The sequence below is a fragment of the Pisolithus orientalis genome (assembly GCF_024613125.1).
Source record: "Pisolithus orientalis strain OTSU chromosome Unknown F5J12scaffold_8, whole genome shotgun sequence".
Classification (NCBI taxonomy): domain Eukaryota; kingdom Fungi; phylum Basidiomycota; class Agaricomycetes; order Boletales; family Pisolithaceae; genus Pisolithus; species Pisolithus orientalis.
Window position 1 is genome coordinate 570,743 of NW_026260789.1, and position 25,295 is coordinate 596,037.

The window sequence follows — 25,295 nt, forward strand, 5'->3', positions numbered from 1 at the left end:
ATGAGCGTGGTTTCCATCTTGATCACATTGTCAGGCATTGAAATCGAATCGGCCGTTACTGTCGGTGCATATTGACTTGAGACCTTCCGCGAGCTGCTAATCGTGTATGTTGGAGATACGCAGGCCACGGAAACGGCCCCACACCTAGAGTAACGTTTCCGTAGCCGTGTAGAGGTTGCGCGGATTCCGCTCTCGTGTAAGGAACCGAGACCTCAAACCTTCTGAGGTGGTCTGAAAAGGAACGACCACGTACTTAGGAGCAAATGGACTAGACACTGGCCTGCTAATACGTGTCGTAGCACTGAAAAGGGCAAATAAAAGCACGTCCCAACGTTCTGATCCACGAGTTGAGGAGGACCTCACCATAGTAGCATGCTTGGAAACGCGTCACGTCAATCGATTCCTTAACAACATTCATTGTCCACTAACTTCAACGAACGGATTGACCACGTTGAAAGCAGTGTACTCCACCGGAATTTGGGATCGAACTTTGAGCCTTTTTTTGACATCTCCACTTGGCGTTGGATTGGACAAAGTCTGCAGGACGTCTGTTGACAACCGGCGGAACACAGGCTGGTGACCAATCTCGTATACTACGCTGATAAACGCCACTTGAATTCGCATTTCTGCGGTTGGGTTGGAGTTGAATATCGGCCCCGAGCTCCATGCAGTTTGCAAGATGCGTACATGCTGCTGTGTAGTTTTGCTCAAGTCCTGTAGGTTGTGATGGCCGAGACATCCATCGAAGATGGCGGTCCAGGACTTCGGACTTACACTTGGTATGTGACGTTGTTCAATCTTCTGCAACTGCTCCACCGGCAGTGAATGACACGAACTTTAGTACAGGGTGTTAACGAGGGCCGCAATTCGGGGATCGTGAACTCCAACAGTACCTGAGAAACCTAAATCCATTTTATTTGTTTCGACTCCTGTTAAGCACAGTAGCAAAAAGCGAGTGGGTATACAGCAACATTAACTAGTACTGTCTCGATAACGGGTCCCTGACAATGTTCACAAACGTCAAATTGATCGAGGTCAGGTTTAAATAATAGCAAATGATGAGGAAAACGAGTCATAACGAGGGATGGGGCGTGCCAGTAGAAGTGATGCATTGCAAAAGACATCATGCAGAGACTCGCAAACGTCAATCGGACATGCCAATGCTATAGCAGAACACCTCGGTCCTTTCCTGAGCGTACAAGTTGTGTCCATTCCTGTCTCCAGTTACTCATCTGTTTTCGCAGCTTCTTGTCGCCTAGGAGGTGCTCGATCCAGAACAAAAGCGCGTCGTCGTCTTCGGGAACAAACACCGACGACAGTAACGAAAGGACAGTCTCGAAGTTGGCCGAGTTTGACGTGATATGGTCTTACACAGAGAGATGAGAAGCTGTAGCTTGCAGCAATGTACCAAATGTTCTTACCCCGGTATACCCAGATGACTGCAATTGCGGCAGCGACGAATACATCCTGCCCCTCGAGTAGGAAAGCGTCCCATAACCGCAACTGCGTCTGAAATGGCACCGAGTTCGCGAATAGGGTGATGTACCACTTGGTGGCATACGACGTCGTAGAGATCATGTGCTTCCTAAGAGCGGCGTAAACACCAGGCATCTTGGACTGCATAATACGCTCTTGGACATAGATGGCCTCTAAGAGGCCTGGGAAACCCGGAGAGAATATGGTGTGCATAGAATAGGCGTCATGTAGGCGGGAGAGTGCAGCATAAACCCTTTCGGGCTCGAAATAGGTAAGAAGCGTGGCGGCGATGGGGCCCATACCCTGAACGTAGCCACATTGTGAACATCGGAGGGAGAAGGAATGTAGGACATGAAACAGCGACCGTTGCCTAGGCAGGCTCAGACTGAATGGTGATCAGACCAAGACAAAAGACGTACCCCAGACCATAGCGTGTATGAAACAAGATATGGCCGTTAATTGTCCGCGGCACATCCAGGTCGATTTGAATGTCATAACTTGACGGCTTATCAATTTCCTGATAGTAGTACTCTTTCAATCTCACAACTACCTCATGTCCCGACTTGGAAAAGTCATTCATGAGCGTTTCCCATGCTGCATTTCTCCACCGATCAGGTATGCCCTTGTAGACCCGCTGGCGGAGTTTATGGGCTTTCGACGGCTTCACATACCACGACTCGGCATTTCCGCCGCGGTCACGACTACGGACTTCTAGCATCCTTCCCCACTTTGATATACGCGCAGCTTCTTTGAGCGGAGATGATGGCGGCGGTAATGAATTGACGGACACCGCTTGGGGTGGAGCCGCCTTAGGACCCGCGTGAACAGTACTTAGTCGTTTCAGTAGAGGTGCTGATGGTAGTAACACCAATCGATCATGGTTAGTAACCGTAAAGAAGCCATACCTGCATAGAGTGAATATGAGAGTGACGGGTATCCTGTTATGAAATCCCACCGATCTAAACTCGACAAGACGCGCATCTCCTCAGGTGGCAGATCTCGTGATTTCGCAGATGGGCCGTCTACGGCGGCTTCTGCGCGGAGTTCGCTGGCACAACTGGCACGGTTTCGTGCACGCGTGCGTTCCACCCCTTCTTCGTAGCCATCACCACTCACGCCGGTGGCATGTAACTGGGCGTATACACTCCTAACGTGAAAGGAGTCCAGGTCTTCGCCCTCTGAAGGGACGAGAGACGTTTTACTGGACGGGCTGCTTAACTTTGAATACAGTTTGGTAGCTGGGGACGACGGTGGTGTCTGAGAAGACGCTGGGGGAGACAGGGAAGAAGATGGTTGCGGGGGTGCAGGAACAAAAGGGGGTTCGGATGAAGGTGAATCCGTTCGCCTGGGATGTGAGGATGGACGACTTTGCGGTGGTGTGGGTAGCGGTTTGAGTAATACAGGGGGCAGGTTGACCTCAGAACCTGCCTGTGAACTGCATGAAGTAACAGGACTGTTGCGGCCTGAAGGAACGCGGGGAATGCGTGGGGGTACTTCTAAAGTATCCCGTCTGTTGAACGAACTTGGGGTGCAGCCTGAGACTGGCCGTGAACGAGAGGAGGGCCTCGAATTGGGTAGCGATGATCGTTCGTAAGGATTGGCCAGTGGACTAAATTGATGAGGATCGAGGGAAATATCGATATACGCGGAGTCGGTCTTTGATACGTATGTACTGGCGGTTCGATTAACGAAGTTGTTGTAAGAGAAACTGTCCCCTAGGGACAAGTCGAGTTCTTGAGGCGAATCGTCAAAGGCTGACGCGGGCCAAGCTGCAGCTGCAGTTGCAGCCCCGTCGCCGTACATGGAATATATTGAAAATATGGTGGTTTCTGTGGAATCCCGTTCCTGGTCGGTCGACGACAAGGTAAGGTCTGGTATGGAACAGAAAGTCGACGAGGGCGATGAGCCCTGACTTGGACTTGAAGGCGATGGCCTGGGCGGTGCGAGAGACGGCGACGACGATGGCGTCTCCATAAAACACGCCCTGTCAGCGGTGGAAGGGAGGAAAATAGAACGGCGGGAATAAAACAGTTTCAGTCGGTGGAACGGTGTCTTTCAAGTGACGGGCGCTTGTGAAGCTTCCGCCATCATCCGCTTTAGGAAAGTCCTCGCAAGACCGTACTACCAACGTTCAATGTATCAAAGATATCCGGGAAAACAATCTAACTGCTACAGTGCACCCCTGACCGGTAGACCGTTGACGGGCAGTGATTGGCGCCCATCAAGTACCATTGCGAGGAGATCAAATGTCTTGGTGCACTGCACAAGGGGTGGTGGACCCATCAGAAAGCTCGAATAAGTACGGTCCAGGCAAGGAACCGAGTTTATCAACGTGATGCTAGAACGAGTCGAATATCCTATAAGATATATGTACTTGGATCGGTGATCCCCGAGTGACCAGTGAACTTTAAAGAAACTAATCCTTACATGTCGGACAGGGGTGCTCAGGGAGTTTAATTCACCACAAGACCGGTCAAAGCGGCCAAGTGCATTACCGGGTAATCTGTACGATCCGTCGTCAGTGTTCACGTTCAACTGCTGTATGTACGTCTGGGAGCAGCTGAAGTGTGTCGGGGTGTTCGTGCCGCGTGCAGCCAGCAGCCGCTTAGCTAATTAGTAACTCACTAAGTCATGCTTCTAGTAGTACTAAGCACGTCGCACCACTTCGGGAATCGACTCGTACCCAGCTGTATCGGATTACAGGGCTGGCCCGTCTCCAAGGCATCTTGCCTATTGCTGGTCAGGATCACCGAGAATGTGGGAGCGGACTCTCCAAGATCTCATTCGCGGCCTACGCGCCAACAAGAATGACGAAGCCAAATTCATAGCCCAGGCCATGGACGAGATTAGGAAGGAAATAAAGAACAAAGACATGGAACTCAAGGCAGGCGCCGTCATGAAACTTACCTATGTGCGTACGACCCTCGCTCCCGTCGCGTGTCCGGAGGGTGATAGTCTGAGCCATAGCTCAACATGTTAGGGTACGACATGAACTGGGCATCCTTCCATATCATAGAGGTCATGTCGTCTTCAAAGATCCACCTCAAAACAGTCGGGTATCTTGCCGCCGGCCAGTCTTTCGACGACGACACCGATGTGCTCATGCTCACCACCAATCTGATCAAGAAGGTGAGTCATTCGAGTCCGCTCATTAACAATATTCACATTTCAGCAGGATCTGAGCTCTAGTCCTGCCGAGGTTGCGATTACACTGAACGGCCTGTCCTCTGTCGTCACACCCGACCTTGCGCGAGACCTAATACCTGAAGTCTTCGCTATGCTCAACCACTCCCGTCCTCACATCCGCAAGAGGGCCGTTTTGACCCTCTACAGGGTGTGCGAGAGGTATCCGGAAGCTCTTTCTCAGGGTATCATCCGACTGCGGGAAAAGCTTGATGATTCGGATCCAGGTAATCCTTGTCAGACCGTAGATTGGCTTCGTCAGTGCTGACCGCGTCGAAGCCGTCGTTTCAACTACAGTCAATGTCATCTGCGAGCTCGCCAGACGCAATCCTCAGGATTATCTCCCTTTAGCCCCTCACTTATTCCATCTCCTGACTACCTCGTCCAATAACTGGATGCTTATCAAGCTCATTAAACTGGTACGTATTTTCCCAGATACACTGTTAGGTGCATACCTAACAGAGGTGTCCAGTTTGGTGCCCTTTCCCCTCATGAGCCTCGGCTGGTCAAGAAACTGCAACCCCCTATAACAGAGCTCATCTCTACGACGTCTGCAATCTCCCTGCTCTATGAGTGTGTGCATACATGCATCATAGGCAACATGCTTCAGGGGCCTTCTGGTCTATCCCTAGCGCAGACTTGTGTCTCAAAGCTCGCTGCATTCCTTCAGGACGCTGATCAGAACCGTCAGTGTTGTACCACACCACCACTCGGATCTTCGCTGATAGGTGATGCACACAGTCAGGTACATTGCTCTCCTTGCCCTCGTCAAAATCGTGCCTACCCATGCGAATTTGGTTGCGGAACACCAAGACGTTATCCTTGCCAGTGTGGATGACGATGATATTAGCATCCGTATGCGCGCTCTTGATTTGGTCACCGCCTTGGTGAGTTTTCTCTGCGTGTTGCCATATAACAAGCATGTGAACACCATCACCAGGTCAACAAGCACAACCTGCAGTCCATCGTCCAACAACTTCTCTCCCATCTCGTGCAGCCTCAAACCTCAGTACCCTCCGCCGTCCAATCGTTATCCCAGCATGTCGTACCCTCCATCCCCTCTAAGGCACCCTCCCTGCCTTCTCAGTCATCCGCATATCGCCTCGTTCTCTCCCAGCACGTCATTTCAATGTGCTCGAACTCCATGTACGACAACGTTACTGATTTTGAGTGGTATCTCTCAGTCCTTGTCGACCTCACTTACGTCTCAAATGTGGACATCGGCCCCCGAATACGCGACCAACTTGTCGATATCATGGGTAGAGTACGGGCAGTGCGAGCGTATGCCGTGAAGCTGATGGTGAAACTGTTGTCCGATGAGACCTTACTGGTCCATGCTGGGGAGCCTGGGAGTTGCTCGGAGGTGTTATGGGCAGCCGCGTGGATATGTGGGGAGTACTGCGGGTGTGCTTCCTTCCCCACTTCGCTAAGGTGTATTCCCTTACCCCATTTAACATTTTTCTAGCGAGCTGCTCGCACCAGAGGAGCTACTCCCTTACCTGCTTCACTCGGAAATCCACAATTTAGATCCGGATACCATAGTTGTGTATCTTCAGGCAGCCACCAAGGTTTTTGGTTATTGGTTTACTGAAGCTGCCCAACAATGGACAGACGACCTTCTTGACAAAGTGAAGGGCGCAGTTGACAGCATGATGGAACGATTGGAGGACTTCGTATCGAGTCCGCATATCGAGGTACAAGAACGGGTGAGTTCACGTAACCGTTTCCATCTTTTGGCACATCCGCTAAGATAGGCTCGTTTGCCACAGGCAGCGAACATCCTCCAGTTGTTCACATTCATTAAGCATGACCTTACTACTTACCGCCCCAAATCGGAACCCGCTTTCTCAGATGGTTATTCCGCATCGCTCTCGGTTTTTGACGCCCCGGAAATTGACAGCGGGCCAGCTTTCCCAAAGAGCTTGTATCTGATTCACCCACTGTTTTCCACTTACGAGCTTAATCCGGTAGCGTCGGCGGCCCAAGCAAGCGTGCCCATCCCCGAGGGGCTCGATTTGGATGCATGGCTTGTCCCGTCGATGCAGGTACCCGTTAATGACGAAAATGAGGGTGGTGAAATGGTGGCTGAGAAGAAGGTGAGGAAAAAGGGAAAGAAGGGCAAAGAAAAGGGATCTTCGGACCGGACGAAGTCGAAAGAGACGAAGAGACGGACGGAGGGTGAGGAAGTACTTGTTCCTTTGGAGGACACTGAGACGCCAGAGGAGATAACGGAGCGGGAGCGAGTAAGCCTTTTTTCCCCCCTACTGCCAGTATCTAAACGTGATTTACATTGGCGGTCTCCAGCAAAAGGCGGAACGACTGGAACGGATGCGAGAGGACCCATATTACATTACAGATGACCAACCTCCCAAACCCCCTGTGGACGACGTCGATTCAATTCCGATCATACGATTAGACGAGCTACCACCCCCAACGCCCAAAGGTGACGTATAGTCAATGGCGGTCGTCTTGAACATAACACAGCTGACCTGCAAAACGTAGTTGAACCCCGCCTGTTCGCACTCAAAAGCAGCTCTGCGCGTTCCTCTTCTCCCCGGTTTGTCGTAGAGAAAGAGGGAGAGATGCCCGAGGGTGCGATACCTACACCACCTCTGTCACAGTCTGCTCCCATAACTCGACAACAAACGCCAAGTTTGTTCGAGCGAATATCGACACCGCCTCCTATTTTGCCTTCTTTCCAGCAGTATGATGTACCTGGGAATGATGCTCGTGCCAGTACACCAGAGCCCATCAAGGTCACCAGAGTGAAGAGGAAGGGCACTGGTACCGGGAAGAAAAAGCACACGACGGGAACGGGTTAAATAAATTTCGATTGGAGTACACGACATGTTATTCGCACCCGAACCAGTTTATATCTTAGTGGAAGCTACACAATATACAGGGGGATCTATTAGCATACTAGAATGCTAAAGACAAAGGGTATTGGCGGTGTGGTACAGGGTGACTGGGATGTGTGTTTACGATAGCGGCTAAAGTGAGATGCGTTAAGAGTGTCCAAAGGTATACTGCAGGAAAGTATTGCTGGGTAAACGAGGTTTGGAGCACGGCCAACGACAAGAAAGCGAGGAGAAAAGAAGTGATGCGATGTAAATGTCACCTATTAGCCATCGTCCTCCACTCGCTCCACCGAATCTACGATCTCGTTCACAATCTCCAGCGTCACACCAGGTATGATACGCTCGGCCTCCGTAAACGCGCGCTGCAGAGTGCTAAGCGCAACGCGAGCCTCCTGTGTAGACACGCGGGGAAATAACTGGGGGCCATCAAACGTCAGCTGTTTCTTGCAATAAGAGGAAACAACTTACCGATGCAATTGCAGGAAGTATAACAGAGTCAAGCATTGTCGTGTCAGGCAGATCCTCGTCATCCGCACCGGGTGCGGCTTTCTCCTGGACCAAAGTCGCTCCGCGTGGGTATGTCTCCGTATATGCACCATCATAATCACCCTCGTCAGAATGTCGCCCCTCATCCGCAGCCTGACGGTCGGTATGCACGCTGTTCTGACCACCGCTCGGCATGTGCCTAACTGTCGACTGGTCGTGAGATGATCGTCGCGCAGACTGAGGAGACGTTGGAAGTGGTGGTAGTTCCGTCTTCCTTATCGACGAATTGGAAGTTCGTTTACGGGTGGTAGATGAGTGAGACAGTTCCGACCGCGTCGACCCGTTCATCTCCCATGTCAGTGGAGGTCCTGAGACCTTGATGGAATTGTTAGTTCGACCAATGGTCGAAGGCTTGCCAACATGTCGAACGGTGCCGAAGTCCCATAGATCCTCAGGATCGCTGTGATCAGACCTAACACACCGGGGTAAGTTTCGCTGTGGCATTTTCAAACATCACAACTCACTCTGCTTTCGCAGCTTCCTGCTCTTCTTCTAATCTTTCGCCACCTTCAGCTTTCCAGCGTTCGTGGCGTTCAATTAGCTCGGTGAGGTAAATCGTTTTCTTTGCCATCCGTACGAATTTGTGTTTAAGAAGCTCTCGTGCTGATGGTCTCTGGTGGGAGAATTGGGTTAGTACACGTCAACATAAAAATGACAAACGAACGTCGCGAGGGTCCCGTTGCAGACAATATGAGACGAAGTCCCGGAATGGCTTAGAGAAATGGCTGTCCAGTTGGGGAGGAGGGTTCTTCGGGATGAGGAATAACACCTAGGGGTTGAAGGATGCCGATCAATGGCGCAACACGCTGTAATTAAGCTAGAAAAAGGAAGACACTGCCAACTTGCCTTCATTGGGTGCAGCTCTGCATATGGCGGTTCGCCTTTAGCCAGTTCGATGGCTGTGATTCCAAGACTCCAAATGTCTGCCTTGTGATCGTACCCACTCTGTTTGATTACCTCCGGGGACATCCAATATGGCGTGCCAACAAACGTATTCTTCTTCGCGGAAAGAGTTCCGGACAACTGTCCCGAAACCCCAAAGTCGGCCAGCTTGACCTCTCCTGACGCGGATAATAAAATGTTGGCCGCTATTTTGGGCGCAATCAGACGATGTACTGCTATTTATCACGGGTGGTACCTCACCCTTAATGTCACGATGAAGCTTTCCTTCAGTGTGGAGGTAGTCTAGACCACGAAGGAGCTCTCGTAGAATTATGGCGATATACTCTTCTCGGAAAACCCCTGGTTTCATCTTCGTATTGATTCATAAGATTCAGTACCTCTTCTAATCACGCAAACGGTGACCATACCAGATCAGAGCATGAGCCACCTGAACAATACCTGAGGGAAATGGATGTCAACGAGGACACGTACGCGAACGTTCAAAAAGAATACGTACTCCATGACGATCCATAGATGCGATCCCTTGAGGTAAGAGCCATGGTATCTTGCATGAAGAATCGCTGCATGTTAATCTCATCGAATCCAAACAGGGCAGAGCATGGCACAAAGGAGGACGAACTTGGTCACATGGGGAGAGTCTAGCTGTGAAAGGATCTGTATTTCCTGTTGAATATCTTCGATCTCGTCTTCGGCGCTCTCGAGGTCTATGATTTTGATGGCGACCGTTTTCTGCGTTCGCTTGTCGTACCTGAAATACAGATAGCCGAGATCGTATGAAAAGAAAACTTGTTGTTAGGAGGGACCAGACGTACCCTTTGTAAACCTCGCCAAAGGATCCCTTTCCTGAGGGAAGCCAATCAGTCCCGCATCCGTGAACGAACAGACCAATGATACACACCGATCCTATCTTGTTTGACGTAGAAATCCTCTGGGTCTTGATGGCGGGCATCCTGCGGTGACCAACTTCAAATCACACGTTGCCTGCAACCAACTTGTGCGAGCGTACCATGATCACAATCGATGTATTCTGGTGCCAGACGCTAGATACTAGCGACTATAACGTGCCGTGGACACGAGTCTGTGCTCGCGATGCGTTGATAACACGGAAAATGAGAGCGACAGTAGGGAGACACTGGACAGCTATGAGAGGCGTGCTAACTAGTGGTGGAGGGCAGTTTGGCAGAGTTCCTTATTTTGTCGCCACCACAGCTCCACGATGTCAACCGGCCCTTTCATTCACCCTTGGACACTTTTATGTACCGACACTCCCAAATGCCGCTCCGGGCACTGTAACAGAAGCGCACTGGAACGGCGGAGGGAAAAGACAAGGTCATCGGGAGCTCATTTTATTGGTTTGATCTAATTCATATGCGAATCTACCTCGCGCAATGTCTGCTTCTGCGACATCGTCACTACCAGGAAACTTACGTGTCAGTCGCGGGTCGTCAGGGTATGTCTTTTATCAACAATGCAAGATCAGGAGAACGATATCTCGGGCGTGTTGGTATGGTTATATAGCCTTTCGATGCTCCTAAGTGTGCATGTATTAGATCGCGTAGTACAAGTCGACGCCGCAGTATAAACACTCACAGGTGTGTGATCTGTCTCATGATCAACATGCACGAATGCGCGCTCGACATTCGGCAATCTTTCGAGTTTGTCTTGCAGCTGTTGAGAGATATCGTGTGCCTTCCACAGAGGAGTGGCGGCATCCATCACGATGTCAACTTCGACGAAATAATCCTGCCAACAATTAGCAAAGGAAAAACAGTGAATTGCTCGAAACTAACGGGTCCGCTCTAGAGTTGTAAAATATCCATCAGCACCGGTCAGAAAGGCAATTTATGTTATACTACGTACGTGGTACGCACGAACGGTATCGATCTTCTCAATGTCCTCGCTGAATGTCATCGCCTTGTAGATGATCAACTGGATGAACTCGTGCGGTGCAGATTTGCCAGCCAGCAGTCCAAATTGTTCATAAATGGTGTGAATCCATGCAGCGATGACGCCCGTTGCGATCTGGAGGGCATGTATGAGGAAACGGGGTGATTTTTATACGGGCCTGAAGTCTTACGAGGAGACCGCCAACGGGGTCCAGCCCTGGTCTGTGGTCAGCGAAAGCGAGGTTACACCATCAATGTAATACATACACCATTTCCATCTACTGCCACCGGCGGACATGAGAATACCTGTGTTACAAACGTCCATGTGTCGAGAGGCCTGCTAAGGAGAGAGAATTCTTACCAAAACCGTTGATGAACAAATCATTCCGATGGTCTTCCCATAGGACATGAACTTGACTTGACTTGGACCGGAGACCGAAGCAATACAAAAAAAGAATAAATTTAGCTCCTGTATAATCCATATATTAGTGAACAAAAGTCGAGAGTGAAGAGAATTAAAATACCGAGGGCGGCAGCAACAGCGAGAATTGATGCCAAGTGGAAAGAATTATCTGACTGCCGCGACATCAAAGTCTGGATGGCCTCGACTATGACAACCAGGTTGACGGCCGACATGCTATCCACATGTTATTGGCGGACGCTGATAGGTGTAACAAGATAAAACATACAGTGCGCCTGCAAGACAGTATGGTGAACTTGGCGTATTTTTTTACAAGATGGAACTATTTCACCGTATATGATGTTCCCGATGGTCTCCAGCCTAGCCCCACCCACTGGCCATTTGTTCACATCCATCTTCATCGCTTGTTTATGCATGAAATACAAGAACAGGTTACTTCCAAAGTCGAAGACGGCGTCGATCCCAGTTGCAATAAGCGACAGTGATCCAGAGCTTATAGCAGCGTAGACTGTACACGAGCTCAGCTGGAAGAGGGATGAATTACCTCCGGTGACATACGTTGGAGGGCGCAGAGACTAAAGTTTGCTATGAGACTTGCCCAAACAGCAATCCTTATCTGAGTTAACACATTGGCGCGTTGTGGCGGTAATGAATGTTTCAATTTTGGAACTCACGGCAAAGCGGGAAGCCTCTTCGTCAATCCTAGCTTCCTCCGTGTGTTCGTCCATAGACTTCAGGAGGGAAGCAATGAGCTTGATTAAGAGCGGCAGTGTGAGACGACATGATACAGCCCACAATTGAGGGCACGAACTTCGTTTTGTTTACGGTGGTACTCCTCCAGGCTTTTACCGGTCTTATGGCGTCGGCGTAGCTGGTTGAGTTCGTCGTCTGGCATTATGCCCAAGCGAAACCTGTAGGGGTCTGGACGGTGCTCGTCCTTGATTTGCGGCATCACTTCAATATCGCTGCCCATATTTACCTGAGGTGGGGAGATGAGCAGTGAAGTGAAGTGAACAAAGAGGAACAGCGCGTACACCTGACGCAGTGGATGGGTTTACTAGCCTCGGCGACATGGCAGAGCAGGACACAACTGGAAGAGCTGTCGCTGGAAAAACAGTGCAAAAAGTCAGGCAGATAACAGAGACCGTGGCTTGGTACAAATGTAGTTTGGTGCTGTTCTCAGGGGCGGTTGACAAGGGCCGATGGGTCTCCGGTGCATTTTTACCCCGTTTCTCACTGTCAGCACCAAGCAGACACAGCTGAGAAATTTTGTGGTGCAGCCCCGGTTTCGCGATACATAATCATCCGATCCTGTTGAACTGCCGCAGTTCACGATGATGACATCGATGGCGGACCAAGGGTATGGCTCGCTCGCTCTGCTTTTGCTCGTTCTAGCCGTCCTCGTGTGTGTCCCATGTGCCCAATATTGTAATTCACACTCACCCACCCTATCAGCTTTTCAGTCATAGGGTGGTGTATCCTCTCATCGTGCATGGGCGGTGACATACTCAACAGTCTCTCTGAACTGTGGAACCTCCTTGCCCTCTCTGCAAGGACCAGTGGGCCGTCCACGCGGAGACCATACGGGGAAGAAATATGGGAGATGGAACACAGGCGGCGGCCATGACACATACTTTGAGATGGGCCGGAGAGGCGCAACCGCTTGCTGTATCGTTGTGGCCTGGGTCCCATCCCTTGTCCGCGCTGGATCGTGCGTACAGCTAGCAACAGTCACCATTCACGTGCCTTCGAAGCTCTTCTTCGTTCTGCCGATCCAGGCTGTCCGTTTATTTTCGTTGCCTCCAAGATTTCCGTGCAGTGCAGATCCCCGTTATCCTCATGTTGATGCGTCCATCCGTAAGGTTGCGTATATACCCAAGCATCATGTCTGCAGGAGAGCGATCAATCGAAGAGTCTCGCTTATGATGCCAGTGACGGACTCTGCTCTCTTCTTAATGTCTTGCCACATCTGTCATAATGGCGTCTAACTGAGCACGATCGCGGGGTAAGTGGATGTACAGCAAGTCTACAAGGCGTTTCCATTGTGAATTACCAACTGCCGTCGCAGGGATTAGGCAGGTCTATCTTCGTTTCAACATCCCTGCAGGGATCTACATAGTAGTGTTTGATTGCGGCCGCTTTATAGTATATTACTCGCAACTGTAAGATTATCAGGTTGACGGTTGGGGACGCGATCACGTGCAGTAGAATGCTCTGAAGCTCAAGTTTTTGCCAACTGCCGTCGTTCGCGCGGCGCTATCTGTCGTGAAATTTTGTTTCCATGCACACTGTGGGGCTATTCGACCGCCTTCAGTGATGATGATTGGGTTTTCGTTACGGCGTCCAACCTTCCACCTGCAATTCATACAGAGTTATTCTACCAAAGAAATCCGAACTCCTCTCCATGACAAACTTCATACACTGGATCCCTGGTGAGTTACCCTCGGGAAGTTGGAAGACTTGTCGTCTATTCACGTCCTCCGGGTGGATATGTGTCAATGTCGTCCATACAGGCTCGGAAGCAGAAGCAGCAACATCAATGGCGCATTGCGTGCCGACAAAACCTCCTTGAAATGTCAAAATCAGCCGCATTGGACGCACTGGTTCTGGAAAAACCAAGTGAATTATTTGCGGAAGACCCTGTGTGCAGAGCACAGGTCAATCACGACCATTGATGTATAAAAGTATCGCAATTACCTGCTGTGATGTCCAACACGTCTCAGGATTTCCATCGGTGAGGTTTTTTTTGCCAACAGTTTTGTCGAGCGTCGAGCTGACCCTGGGTAGTGTGATCAGCCATCTTCTTAGAATTTTGCACAGATCACTGACTTCACTTTGGTATCTGAAGTCACTAACGGTTTGTAGGGTCCTTCCATCCGACTGGGATATCCTACTAGCCACCCCGTAGGTGAATGAATCGGTACACCGATAAGATATTACTGGTGACAAGAGACACTTCAATACTGCATCGGGCAATTATCAAGGCGTGGGAATTCCGCTCCTCAAATTTAAGCTCGACGAGTCCTTGGGGATACTCTGTCCAGCAACATGTCGTGCACATCCGGTGTTACCTTGCCAGAATGGCTCGCCGCGGCGCGATCAGAGACCTACCTAGAAAAATCATTTACTCTTCTGTGGAGCCGCGAACGGCAGCGCAATAATGTTCGTTTGACGTCTTTATCTGACAACAGCAGATCGACTTTCCGCGGGCTGCTGAGAGCGTCCTTGCCCCATGGTACTGACGAACACTCCAAATACTACTCAGTTGCGATCGGAGGGAGCCTAGAGAATCGGTGGGGAAATCGTTACTCAAATATAGCGCCCTATGACCGCACCCGCGTGGTTGTGGGGAAACAAGGTGGATGCACATGCGGAAGTAATGAGGGAGAGGGGAATGGACGTTACTTCAATGCCAGTTGGGTGAGGGAGTTATATGGGAGGAAGCTCTGGATCGCAACACAAGCTCCGCTGCCCGAAACGGCTCACACTTTCCTCAGCGTTATCGCGCAGCCTATCATGGCATCACCACCCTCGTCAGGTCTCAATATCCCCTCCGGAAGTAGGGTTCGTACGGTTGTGCAGCTTACACTCAATCACGAAAGCGGTCGGACCAAGGCACACTTGTACTTCCCTAATACCGTAGGGGCGACGATGATGGTAGAGCCGGAACGAGGTTGCGACGCCCCTCCTTTCAGAGTGACCTTATTGGAACAAACGATTATCAACGAAGCTTGTTGCCTGAAAAGTAAAGTCGCTTTTGTTCCAGACGTCAAGAATCCGGGCAAGGCTGTGGTCTTCACCCATTTGTTGTACGCGGCTTGGCCTGACCACGGAGTTCCTGCAGAAGAAGACCATGCTTCTCTACTTTCTTTCGTTCGTCTCGTTGATAGAGTCAATAAAGAGGCCACCCAAGGCAGCTCCAACGACGATCTTGATCCTCCTTCCATGGTGAACTGCTCTGCAGGGATCGGGAGGACGGGAACGTTCATCGCTCTGTCCTCCCTACTTCGCGCTTTTGGCCTCCTTTCCTCTTCCACTGTCCCTTCGTCTTCTTGCAAGGGGACTGTTGCTATCAGTGCCCCGTATTCACCGTTGGGCCCTCTGCCCGACGAGTTTCAGAATGATCCCGTTGTTAAGGAGATCGATAGTTTACGGGAGCAAAGGCCGAACATGGTGGAGAGGATTGGACAGGCAGGTTTGATTTACAGCATTCTTGAGTTGGCGTTTTCCGAGAAAAGGTAGTACGTTCATGGTGTTTCAGTTGGTCTACAAATTGCAGAGCACTTCAGGGAGGTTCATTAGTTTATGGCTACTAATGGGTCTGACGGACGCACATTTTCCTGGCTTCCTTGCAGTCCTTATGGAAAATGTGCTTGGACGAGATTGGAATGTCTTCAGAAACCCATAAGTGTGTCCAGAGGATGCACCGCCAATATGTCATCTGCAACGTGAAACAGTTCGGAAGGCCCGAGTCCCCAGCCACCTGTTATACATGTGTGCGGCCGCCGCGATAAGCTGGACTTACTAACTGGAGCGTAATACTGGCTATCATGAGAACGATATCTTACTGTTCTTTGTCATTCCCGTTGCATGCTACCAGCCTTTTCCCGCAGACTCGGTTTACTGTCCCGCCATTTCTGTTCGAGTTCTTCAAGAATGTCGTATCCTGCTTCGATGCATGCCATCACTATAGCCAAGACCGGGGGTCCAGAGGTACTGGAGAAAACCGAAATCCCATTCCCCACAGTCGAGCCCGAGCATCTTGTGATCAAGGTATGATATCGCAAGCGCTTACTCTTCCTAGCTGACGATCGCTGGATGACGGTTGGGGCCGCGAACAGATCGAATATGCCGGTGTTAACTTCATCGATGTATACTTCCGGTATTTTCTGCCGCCTTCTTCTCTCTCTGAAGGTGCCCATTGATGTTACCAGGCAGGGCATTTACTCAGCTAACAAGCCTTTCCCGTTTGCTATCGGCAAAGAGGCCGCTGGGACTGTCGTTGGCCTACCGACTGACTCTACTGTGCTCGATGATCCCGAGTACCAGAAACGAGGATACAAAGTAGGGTCTCGTGTTGCCATAGTGAGTATATACGGCCGGGAAACTGTATGGTACCTTCTGATACGTGAATTGCAACAGGAACATCTAGGTGCCTACGCGGAATACGTTGCTATGCCATGGAGGGCAGCGTATCCTGTTGCAGACAGTATACCCGTGCGCGTCGCGGCCGCTTCTTTGATCCAGGGCGTTACTACCATCTCCTTCATGGAGGAGGCATATACTGTCAAGGAAGGTGACATCGTCCTCATCCACACTATTGCTGGTGGTTTGGGTACGCTCATGTGTCAGTTTGCTAAATCTCGCGGGGCGATCGTCATCGGGACGACGTCGACAAAGGAGAAAGCTGAATATGCCAAGAAGAACGGTGCAGACCATGTTATCCTTTACAAGAACGAGGATACTGTCGCAAGAGTGTTGGAGATCACGAATGGCGAAGGTGTACACGCGATATACGACGGTGTGGGAAAAGACACGTACGTTTTTCGGAGTAGACAACTTTCTTTACTGATTTTGCCCCTTCTATAGTTTTGATTCCGACTTCAAAATGATCAGGAGGAAGGGAACACTTGTTTCCGTTGGGAACGCATCGGGTCCTGTGCCGCCTTTCCCTCCCTTGAAGCTTGTAGAGAAGAACATGAAATTGGTGCGACCGACGTGGGTGTATATTCCCCAGGTTTCATCCGAGCACACGATCTAACTTTCTGTGCTAGGATGGGCAACTATGCCTACACACCGAGTGAAGTGCTATATTATGCAAATGCCTTGTCCAGTCATCTGTCAGACGGAACGCTGAAACCCTCGATACACAAGGAGTATCCCTTCACGGCGGAAGGCGTTCGGGAATCCCACACCGACCTGACCTCTGGAAAGACGATAGGAAAATTATTGATCAAGATCAGCGACTGAAATCAAAGAATGCATGTACACCCTGACGGAATAGTTTGCACTGTACAACAATGAGCCTTACTCGGGTGCTCGTCATTGAATATTGAGTATTGATAACCAGAGAAAAGCCTGGAAATTGTTTAGCACATTCTTACCCTCCGTATACATCTAAGATTGTAACATCAGGCGAATGAAACTTCAATGGATGGAATGCAACTGTGATGTACCATTCAGCTTGTCAAATTTTCGCTGCCTGTAACACTAGATGTTCTTGTTCTCTTACGAACAGGTGCTCCGGGAGAGCCATTCGTGTGTCGTCGGCGAGATAGAATTGACCGACTGCGTTGCCATGCAGCTACATTGGTAGGGTTGCTCAGATGTGAATGCAAAGAGGTTCTCAAGCGCATGTCTGGTCCCATTGTCAACAGGGAAGTCCACGAGTGCCTTCCACATTGGCAGTATGTGCCACTTTGTTGCCTTGTTGTTGGATGATATTCAAATGATATTACCATGGGAGAAGAGGAACCTGAGGACACACTTGGAAAGAGTATACCTGATGTGACGAACTTGAAGAGTACGGTGAACATGCCCTATCACTTTGGCTCTTGGTTGGCCGCTGTAGTGTCTGCAATGTCTCACCAACAAGACTGGTAACTTTGTCCCATGCGAGGTCGGGCAAGATGCAACGGTGTGGTGGCACCAATGTCGAGGTAACCTGGGAAGGACCAGCCAATCAATATGGTGAATGTAACTGTGAGCACAATGACTTACCTGACACGGGTCATCAATTGCAACAGTAAGTCCATTGTTCTTCCGCCAAACTTCTTTCTTCTGCTGGATTTCTTGTCAGCCCAGCCACCTTAGACTGAAGCTCGTCGAGCTGTTTCTCTATTAAAGCAAGTGCTAATTCTAGAATGTCACTGTCAGTTCGAGTCGGCAAGGGAAATATAACGACGCTCAAGCAGTGAACATTCTTCTGTCGCCTTGCCCAAATTTGCGGCCGTTTACCCACCTGCTGACGTCGACCACCATAGTAAATAGCCCCTGTATGATATCACCTTACATAAGCGGACGTTGCTGGCAGAGATTGACTTCCCCCGAAGGTCTCAAGGCCTCATCCCTAAACCACTCTGCGTCTCCATCTGCGAACTTTTCTGCGAACTTTACTGGGGTCTCATCTATATACTTCAATATGAATTTTTCGAGTAAGGCCTATCGTATTATCCTTCGTCTATTCCACACTGACCTTTTGAAGACTTGGAATTCACCCTGGATGATCTGAACAACGCCGGCCTTCTGGGCGATGGCGAGTCCCTTAGTCTTTTTGTTCGTCTATGCCACACTTGCCATCTCCATTGTAGGCGTTTCGGGGTACGCCACACAGGCGATTTCGACAATGAAAGAGCGCCCGGAGCTTTTGAGTGAGTCTCTTCGTTTCTTTCCGCGTCTATCCTACACTTACCACGGTCCGTTCAGACCTTTCTCTCTTCGCTCTCGAGTGCATGAACCTCACGGGCCAACAACGCGAGGACCTTGTCCCGCCCGGCTCCCCGACGCTAAGCGACGTTTCTACGATGTCTTCCAATCTCTCCGCCGTCACCATCGCCAGCGATGCCTTTGAAGTCTCCCCGTACACCCCCAGCGATTTCGAGAGAAAATCGTACTACAACGGCATCACCGGAGATGGCGACCACCCGGAACTTGTTTACCGATCAGATTGCCTTACCACACCCTTCCTCAGGCCCAGCGGCAGATACGCCCATCTCCCTGTCAAGTCAGTCCGTGGAGTCTTTAAGACCTCGCTCAATGGTGTCTGGAGCACTGTCGGTCCCAAGATCTGTGAGCTGATCATGGCTTGGGGGATTAACTGGTCGTCCATCGACCCTGCCCGCTTCTTCACCCATGGACCGCCGGGAGAGGAGGAGAAGGGGAGTCTCGGACCCGTCGTGATCTGGATTGGTGTTGTTCCCAATTCTACCTCCTCCGATACCGCCCACAACGTCTCCCAGGAGATCCTCAAGGTTCTCCGGGATCACGGAGTCGAGGACGTTGTCGTGGAATGGCGCGCGGCCGTCCTGCAGAGGCTGGCTGGTCTACCGCTGATGCGCCATGTCGGCAACACTAATGTCACCCACCACGTCCGTCGCTTCCTCACCCCTCTTCACGGCGTTCCCCTGGCGACGCAAGGAATGGAGAAGGAGGATGCCCAGGGCACTCTCACTCTTTGGTTCCATGAGAACAGAGACAAGGACGGCAACCCCAGCAACAGGGTGTTCGGAGTCAGCAACTGCCACGTCCTTCGCAAGAACACCACCGTCGAGTACGACCATAAAGGCGGTGCACCTAGGGACTACGTTCGAGTTTGTGGCGTGCGTCGGTTCCAGAGGGGCCTTGACGAAATAACGAAGGCCATCGGTGACCACAGCATTGTCGCCAACTTTTGGGCCCGAGAGATCGTCAAACTGGAGGCGAGACTGGAGGCGAAGGGGGGAGCCGACGAGGAGGATGCGGAGGAGATGAAGGCGAATCGACAAAAATTAGACGACGAGAAGAAGGCTATCGCCAAGCTCGAGGCCTTCTACACTGAGGTTAAGAGAGACTGGTCCGACATTAAGCTCCATCGCAATATAGGCCATGTTCAATATGCTGCACCTATCACGGTCGACATTGAAGGCGGCACAAAGTACACCTCGGACTGGGGGGCGTTCTTGGCCGCTGAGGCGAAGGTCAGGGATCAGTTCGAGGGCAACGTCGTCGATCTCGGTGCGTTTCGACTCATTTTTCTCATTTTTATCTCGTCTAATGGAAACGACCTTACTTAGGATCGAAGTATTCTGTTGAAGATCTTACGGCCGTATTTTATTCTCGGGGTAATGGTCCCACCATGTTCAAGTATCCCGAGGGGAGAAAACTCAGGATTATGGGTTGTGCTACTGAAGAGGACCTTGCCAACCCGACAGAGATCGACAGCGAAGGCCGGCCCTACCTTACGGTCGGTAAGGACGGCAACACTACTGACCTCACCTTCGGACGCTACGCCGGCTTGGAGTCATTTACCCGCAACGAGGTCGGTGTCCCGTCTGTCGAGCTCGGCATCTACAACATGGGCGTCAAGACTTCCGACGCCTTCTGTGCCAAGGGCGATTCGGGCTCCCTCGTCTGGTACATGAAGGATGGTAAAGCTTTCATCGTTGGCCAACTCCACTCGGCCGATAACAAAGGCGCCTCGACCAGCAACCATGTTGCGTATTGCACCCCGGGCTGGTACTTACTGCTCCAGATCAAGAAGAAGTTCAAGTACGCTGACTTCTACCGCACCACCTGGTGAGATTGAGAACAATATCGTCGGCTTTCTACGGTCCGTTCTGTGTTCTGCAGTGTCTCGAAATGGAAATGCACAGCATGATGTATTTTTTTATGGCACCAATAACTCTTCATCTACTTCACCAAATGCAATGGGATTAGTACCATTTGGCTTTGCGGGTGATCGGCTTAGATTAGTATCCTTGGAAAGCCAGAATTCTGTACTTCATGGTCCAGTTTCTTGTCAACAGGGAAGTCGACGGGCGCCTTCCAGTCGGTAAGGAAAATATAACGACTCTCAGTCACTGTGGACAAGGAAAGAGGTTCTTTTGTCAGCTTGCCCAAATTTGCAACCGTTTACCCACCAACTGACTTCGACCGCCATAGTAAATAGCCCCTGTATGATATCACCTTACATAAGCGGACGTGGCTAACAAAAATTGACAGCTTCTTGAATCGCTGCCTGAACGATGTCGGAGGACGAGGACTTATGTGAGTGCTCTTTACTGTGCAGAGGTACCACTTGACGAGTGCAGACGACGAATCAGAGACGAGCGGCCTGTTAGACGATGTCGACACTGAAGAAGAGGACATCTATGGAGATGGCATTCCCGCACCCGCAGAAGCTGCCCTCGAAAACGACTTCGAGTATGTTTTGTAGCCTCGTATTAAGAATCTTAACTTCCGACCATCTAGTCGTACAGGCGTCTAGTAAAAGATATTCGAACGGCAGACGATGTATCTTCAGTAGCCGTGCTCCAACGCGAATGGGATTTCCGTGTTCCGGACGAGGATGCATTCCGAGACGAACTGCGTGAAGCATCTGGGATTGGGAAGAGGAAGAAGAGAAAGGTATCGTAAACCAAACTGTCACTTCTCGCCCGGCTGACTCGACGATTATCATATTCGCTGTATTCATCGTAGCGTCAGCGGAGAACCGGACCCGCTTTGTCCCACCAAGTGCGCGCGCTGATTGGTCAAGGTAACCAGGCATACGTAGACAATGACCTCCAGGAAGCCATGCGCATGATGCAAGAAGTCATTCGCATCGAGCCGCGTGCCATATCAGCTTGGACAGGTCCTCGCACAATGCTATGAAGATAAAAACGAACCTCAGAAAGCGCTCCAGCTGAGGATTGTAGCAGCTCATCTCAGACATGATGCGGAGGAGTGGGAACGCCTTGGCGAGGCAATCCAGGTAATGCGGACAGATCCGGGTCATCGATTTCTCTCCTAATGCTTTACGTGCAGAGACTTGGGATACAATCAACAGGCGTTGTATTGTTATAGTAAACTGTACAGTCTAGATCCTACAAACGCGGATGCTCTCTGGGATCGAGCCACACTTGCAAAGGAGACGAACGACCTTCGAATCGTATGTACCTCTTTCCTCACGCCCTTTCCGCCCGCTCTTCCTTATCAGTGCACATGCAGGCTCGCCACTCCCTCCTCACCATTCTCAAGCATTTCCCTCACGATACCACCGTTCTCACAGAACTTCGTCCCATCCTGATAGAACTCTCCGATTTTGTACTGTGTGCATCACTCTACGAAGGCGCATTGGAATATTACCAAGGTTTGTATCCACTTGGGCATGCCCTCGATCCATCCCTCTCTAGAGCGGCTGCTCCACCCATGGAATTCGGATTGATGGAAATCCTTGTCCTCGCCGATTTGCACAATACCATGAACCAGTACGACCGCGCCATCCAGACAGTTCGACGGGGTTGGAGGTGGCTCCAGGGACGCGCTACACAAAAATTTTGGGATGTATGCGAGGATGATCGGGAGTATGACCCGCCTCCAGAGGAAGGTGGCCTCACCGTCCAACGCCATGGCGACGTCCAACCGGGATATTATCCGCTTGACGTCAACGCCCGACACCGGCTTGCCGTGTCGCGCATCAAGATGGGCGATTTTGAAGAAGGAAAGGTTCGTTGTTCGTTTCTTGTGACGGTAGCGACGGGTAATGTACGAGTTTGAGATAGATGCACGCCACCATAGTGCTCTCACAAGACATGTTAGACTATGGTGCCCTTTTTGTGGAAATTGCAGACGCCTATTTTGAGCGGGAAATGTACAGTGAGGCACGACCAATCTATGAAACCCTTGGGGCCGAATCAGCTGTATGTTTCCCACCAGCGCATATATGAGATGGCTACGCTCACTTCCTGTAGACAAGCAGTTTATATGTCCTGCTTCAGGTTGCCACTTGTCGAAGGATGCAAGGCGACTTGCGCGAAGCTTCAGAAGTGTACCAACAAGGTTTTCGCGCCCACTCTCCTCATACCTGTTTCTGATGTCACCTACAACAGTCATCGAAGCAGATCCGTCCAATAATGACGCCAAGATGAAACTAGCCGAACTTTACGAGATCATGGACGAGCCCCGCAAAGCGCTCGAGCTCGTGTATCAAGGTACCATTCGATCACGAATCTTATTCCGCTGCCTCTGACGGGAAATTTTAGTTATCGATTCCAGAAAACGACGTCCAGCCCAGCCTGAAGATATCAACACCGACAGAACCACTCCGCAGCCGACCGCATCTCTGTTCGACGAAAAGTTCCAAACGAGGCAAAAGGGTAAAGCTGTCAATAAGCAAGGTCGACTGAGTCTGGCGGAACTCAAATCGCTCGAAGAAGAACGTGAGAAGGAAGTCGTCACGGGATACAAGCGGATCGAAGAGCTTTGGCCGATGATACTCGGTGATCATCCGGATGATCAAGCTGAGAGAGAATGGATACTTGAGGCTGAGAAGCTTATTGAGATGTTCAGAGAAACAAGGAATCTGTTCCTCACGACCAAGGTGGGTGGGGATGAACTGACATGCACTTGCGGACGCTCGATGGCCGTGTAGAACTTCGATTTCCGGGGCATGTTTCCCAAGCGCCGACATCAGCGAAGAACCGATGGCGCTGACGAAGATCGGATGGCCTCGAGATTGGAGTTGAATGGTGTGTTCTTCACCCGTGCCGTTCATCCGTGATCTTACAGTGTTGATTTCCCAAGAACGTGATAAACACATCCGGAAGGGAAGAGATGACACCCTAAACACAGAAAAGGTTGATTCATTCCGGGGCGTTTCCTTCGAAAATTGGCTCCGCGTATTTATGCAGGTAGGAGATCAGAACTGTCGTATAGTCCGAGACTTACGCTTCCCGTGCAGTATGCGTTCACGCTGACCAAACGAGGGGGCCACGAATCGGCTGAAGAGGTGCTACGACATATTCTTTTGTCGAACGCCTACCGCAGCAAAGAGACGCAGGTCACCATCCGGCTTGCCATCATCAGTATGTGATCTTTCACAATTCCACATTACGAACTAATCAAACTCCTCTCTAAGCCTGCGCAATTTCTGTGGGAAATTATGCCGTTGCTGTCGAACAGTGCCGAAAGTTGATCAACTCACATCAATTCAATAATGAACCATTCCGAATATTGATTTCGTCGCTCTCGAACGGACTGCGTGCTACGGATTCTTTCATAAGCTCTACGCTCCAGAAACATCTGTTTAGGGAGTTGCGTCTCAGTGACGCCGCTGTCCGGACGCCGGAACTCCTGAAGTGGAATAGCTCTAGTCGACGCTACAATTTATCCTCGACAAAAGCAGGGGAAGACGATGATGGGACAAAAGGCGGGGATGTTTTGGATGAGGAGGCTGATGATGCTGGTGATGCTGATGCATCGGGAGACAAAAGGCAACCACGGCTACCGACGAAGAACAACCCGATGCCAGTCGCCATCTATGGACAGTTGTGTCTTGCAGCGAAAAGTTACCAGAGTGCAATATGTGAGTTCCCTAATGATTTCTACTCTTTCATCTAATGTCGTTATGGGTTAGTTTACCTTCTGCATGCATACGACTATTGTCCTGAGGACCCTATGATCTGCTTGTGTTTGGCCATCTCCTCGATTGGGCGGGCGATGCAACGCCAGTCAGATAACCGACACCACCTAATCGTGCAAGTGAGTGGTTTGGCTCCTCGTGCTACCCTCTCTTGAAAACATATTTAGGGCATGGCATTTCTCTCTCACTACCGCAGGATCCGAAGGCAAGATGGGGATCACGTTCTCCCAGAAATTGAGTTCAATTTCGGGAGAGCGTTCCACCAGCTTGGTATCCAGTCTCCTCTTCTTCCGTCATCCACTTACACAGGTTCCATCCAGGTCTTCACTCGCTCGCAGTCACGCATTACGAGAAGGCACTGCAGTTGGTTGAAAGCCGGAGTGACAATGTAAGTCAATGATCGACGTCTAGCTCTCCTTACTGAACTTCTGAGCTGTGCGCTTGTAGGATGTCTCCGTCGCACGAGAGGCTGCGTATAATCTTTCGTTAATTTATGTGACGACGGACGCTGTGCTTCTTGCGGACAACCTCTATCGGAAGTGGCTCTCTGTATGAATAAAGGCCGTGTTTATTCCTGCCTGTATCGATAGTCTCGCTCCTAGTTATGTATAACTCAGTTTCGATGGGAGGGTCGGTTGTGCTTAACGCATTGAGAATGCGATCGGGTATCACGAATGAGTCTGCTGCCAGAGTTACACTCCTTTGAACTCGGGTGAGTGGGGGTCTGCGCAGATGAACCTACTGTTAAAGGAAGGAAGACAATGGGACGCTTGGAAATTTTCAAGTCGTCCCTGTCTATCCATAATCAACGACATACGCGCCCTGCCTACTAGTAGGGATGCTAAACCGCTGAGAACAGAGAACAGACAGCAAGCGAGCTTCTCGAGTTGCCATGGTAAGCATCCGCGCATGATAGGTTTAGG

General features: G+C 50.6%; 9 protein-coding genes across 9 annotated transcripts; 5 read left to right on the top strand and 4 right to left on the bottom strand.

Moving 5' to 3' along the window:
• Positions 1-857: 857 nt before the first annotated feature.
• On the bottom strand, positions 858-3,605 carry F5J12DRAFT_819068 (RabGAP/TBC). The gene is made up of 4 exons (XM_051745218.1): positions 2,432-3,605; positions 1,896-2,381; positions 1,422-1,846; positions 858-1,366 (listed from the first exon to the last, which is right to left on the bottom strand). Exons 1-4 carry the CDS (start codon positions 3,448-3,450, stop codon positions 1,164-1,166), a joined length of 2,133 nt encoding a protein of 710 aa, XP_051601790.1. The 5' UTR covers positions 3,451-3,605; the 3' UTR covers positions 858-1,163.
• A 517-nt stretch (positions 3,606-4,122) lies between these two features.
• Positions 4,123-7,586, top strand: F5J12DRAFT_819074 (adaptin N terminal region-domain-containing protein). Its single transcript, XM_051745219.1, has 11 exons — positions 4,123-4,387; positions 4,444-4,605; positions 4,652-4,886; positions 4,939-5,078; positions 5,132-5,345; positions 5,401-5,546; positions 5,600-6,063; positions 6,125-6,365; positions 6,429-6,902; positions 6,964-7,102; positions 7,162-7,586. The coding sequence occupies exons 1-11, from the start codon at positions 4,232-4,234 to the stop codon at positions 7,479-7,481; spliced, it is 2,691 nt and encodes an 896-aa protein (XP_051601791.1). The 5' UTR covers positions 4,123-4,231; the 3' UTR covers positions 7,482-7,586.
• On the bottom strand, positions 7,587-10,161 carry F5J12DRAFT_819079 (kinase-like domain-containing protein). Its single transcript, XM_051745220.1, has 12 exons — positions 9,973-10,161; positions 9,865-9,916; positions 9,779-9,809; positions 9,586-9,714; positions 9,463-9,510; positions 9,374-9,404; positions 9,207-9,315; positions 8,910-9,151; positions 8,728-8,832; positions 8,528-8,676; positions 7,986-8,475; positions 7,587-7,933 (listed from the first exon to the last, which is right to left on the bottom strand). The coding sequence occupies exons 1-12, from the start codon at positions 9,973-9,975 to the stop codon at positions 7,781-7,783; spliced, it is 1,542 nt and encodes a 513-aa protein (XP_051601792.1). The 5' UTR covers positions 9,976-10,161; the 3' UTR covers positions 7,587-7,780.
• F5J12DRAFT_541664 (CDF manganese transporter) lies at positions 10,153-12,476 on the bottom strand. The gene is made up of 14 exons (XM_051739973.1): positions 12,308-12,476; positions 12,085-12,252; positions 11,948-12,004; positions 11,832-11,889; positions 11,605-11,781; positions 11,542-11,548; positions 11,377-11,489; positions 11,214-11,321; positions 11,120-11,158; positions 11,044-11,069; positions 10,827-10,988; positions 10,757-10,765; positions 10,557-10,709; positions 10,153-10,497 (listed from the first exon to the last, which is right to left on the bottom strand). The coding sequence occupies exons 1-14, from the start codon at positions 12,344-12,346 to the stop codon at positions 10,477-10,479; spliced, it is 1,137 nt and encodes a 378-aa protein (XP_051601793.1). The 5' UTR covers positions 12,347-12,476; the 3' UTR covers positions 10,153-10,476.
• A 750-nt stretch (positions 12,477-13,226) lies between these two features.
• Positions 13,227-14,191, bottom strand: F5J12DRAFT_541498 (galactose-binding domain-like protein). The gene is made up of 3 exons (XM_051739971.1): positions 14,103-14,191; positions 13,971-14,052; positions 13,227-13,913 (listed from the first exon to the last, which is right to left on the bottom strand). Exons 1-3 carry the CDS (start codon positions 14,147-14,149, stop codon positions 13,608-13,610), a joined length of 435 nt encoding a protein of 144 aa, XP_051601794.1. The 5' UTR covers positions 14,150-14,191; the 3' UTR covers positions 13,227-13,607.
• Positions 14,166-15,784, top strand: F5J12DRAFT_541775 (protein-tyrosine phosphatase-like protein). Its single transcript, XM_051739974.1, has one exon. The coding sequence runs from the start codon at positions 14,322-14,324 to the stop codon at positions 15,513-15,515; it is 1,194 nt and encodes a 397-aa protein (XP_051601795.1). The 5' UTR covers positions 14,166-14,321; the 3' UTR covers positions 15,516-15,784.
• Positions 15,690-17,348, top strand: F5J12DRAFT_541523 (uncharacterized protein). The gene is made up of 6 exons (XM_051739972.1): positions 15,690-16,046; positions 16,115-16,155; positions 16,208-16,358; positions 16,416-16,810; positions 16,863-16,991; positions 17,048-17,348. Exons 1-6 carry the CDS (start codon positions 15,864-15,866, stop codon positions 17,241-17,243), a joined length of 1,095 nt encoding a protein of 364 aa, XP_051601796.1. The 5' UTR covers positions 15,690-15,863; the 3' UTR covers positions 17,244-17,348.
• Positions 17,349-18,338: 990 nt separating this feature from the next.
• Positions 18,339-20,731, top strand: F5J12DRAFT_819130 (uncharacterized protein). The gene is made up of 5 exons (XM_051745221.1): positions 18,339-18,427; positions 18,478-18,528; positions 18,584-18,643; positions 18,699-19,985; positions 20,045-20,731. Exons 1-5 carry the CDS (start codon positions 18,415-18,417, stop codon positions 20,548-20,550), a joined length of 1,917 nt encoding a protein of 638 aa, XP_051601797.1. The 5' UTR covers positions 18,339-18,414; the 3' UTR covers positions 20,551-20,731.
• A 238-nt stretch (positions 20,732-20,969) lies between these two features.
• F5J12DRAFT_819133 (uncharacterized protein) lies at positions 20,970-25,058 on the top strand. Its single transcript, XM_051745222.1, is given in 20 exon segments — positions 20,970-21,017; positions 21,062-21,173; positions 21,230-21,377; positions 21,450-21,603; positions 21,626-21,695; positions 21,715-21,723; positions 21,777-21,900; positions 21,960-22,457; positions 22,514-22,651; positions 22,703-22,790; positions 22,841-22,942; positions 22,994-23,331; positions 23,383-23,479; positions 23,535-23,641; positions 23,692-23,815; positions 23,869-24,315; positions 24,367-24,491; positions 24,540-24,642; positions 24,693-24,760; positions 24,820-25,058. The coding sequence occupies 20 exon segments, from the start codon at positions 20,996-20,998 to the stop codon at positions 24,925-24,927; spliced, it is 2,982 nt and encodes a 993-aa protein (XP_051601798.1). The 5' UTR covers positions 20,970-20,995; the 3' UTR covers positions 24,928-25,058.
• The last annotated feature ends 237 nt before the right edge of the window (positions 25,059-25,295 follow it).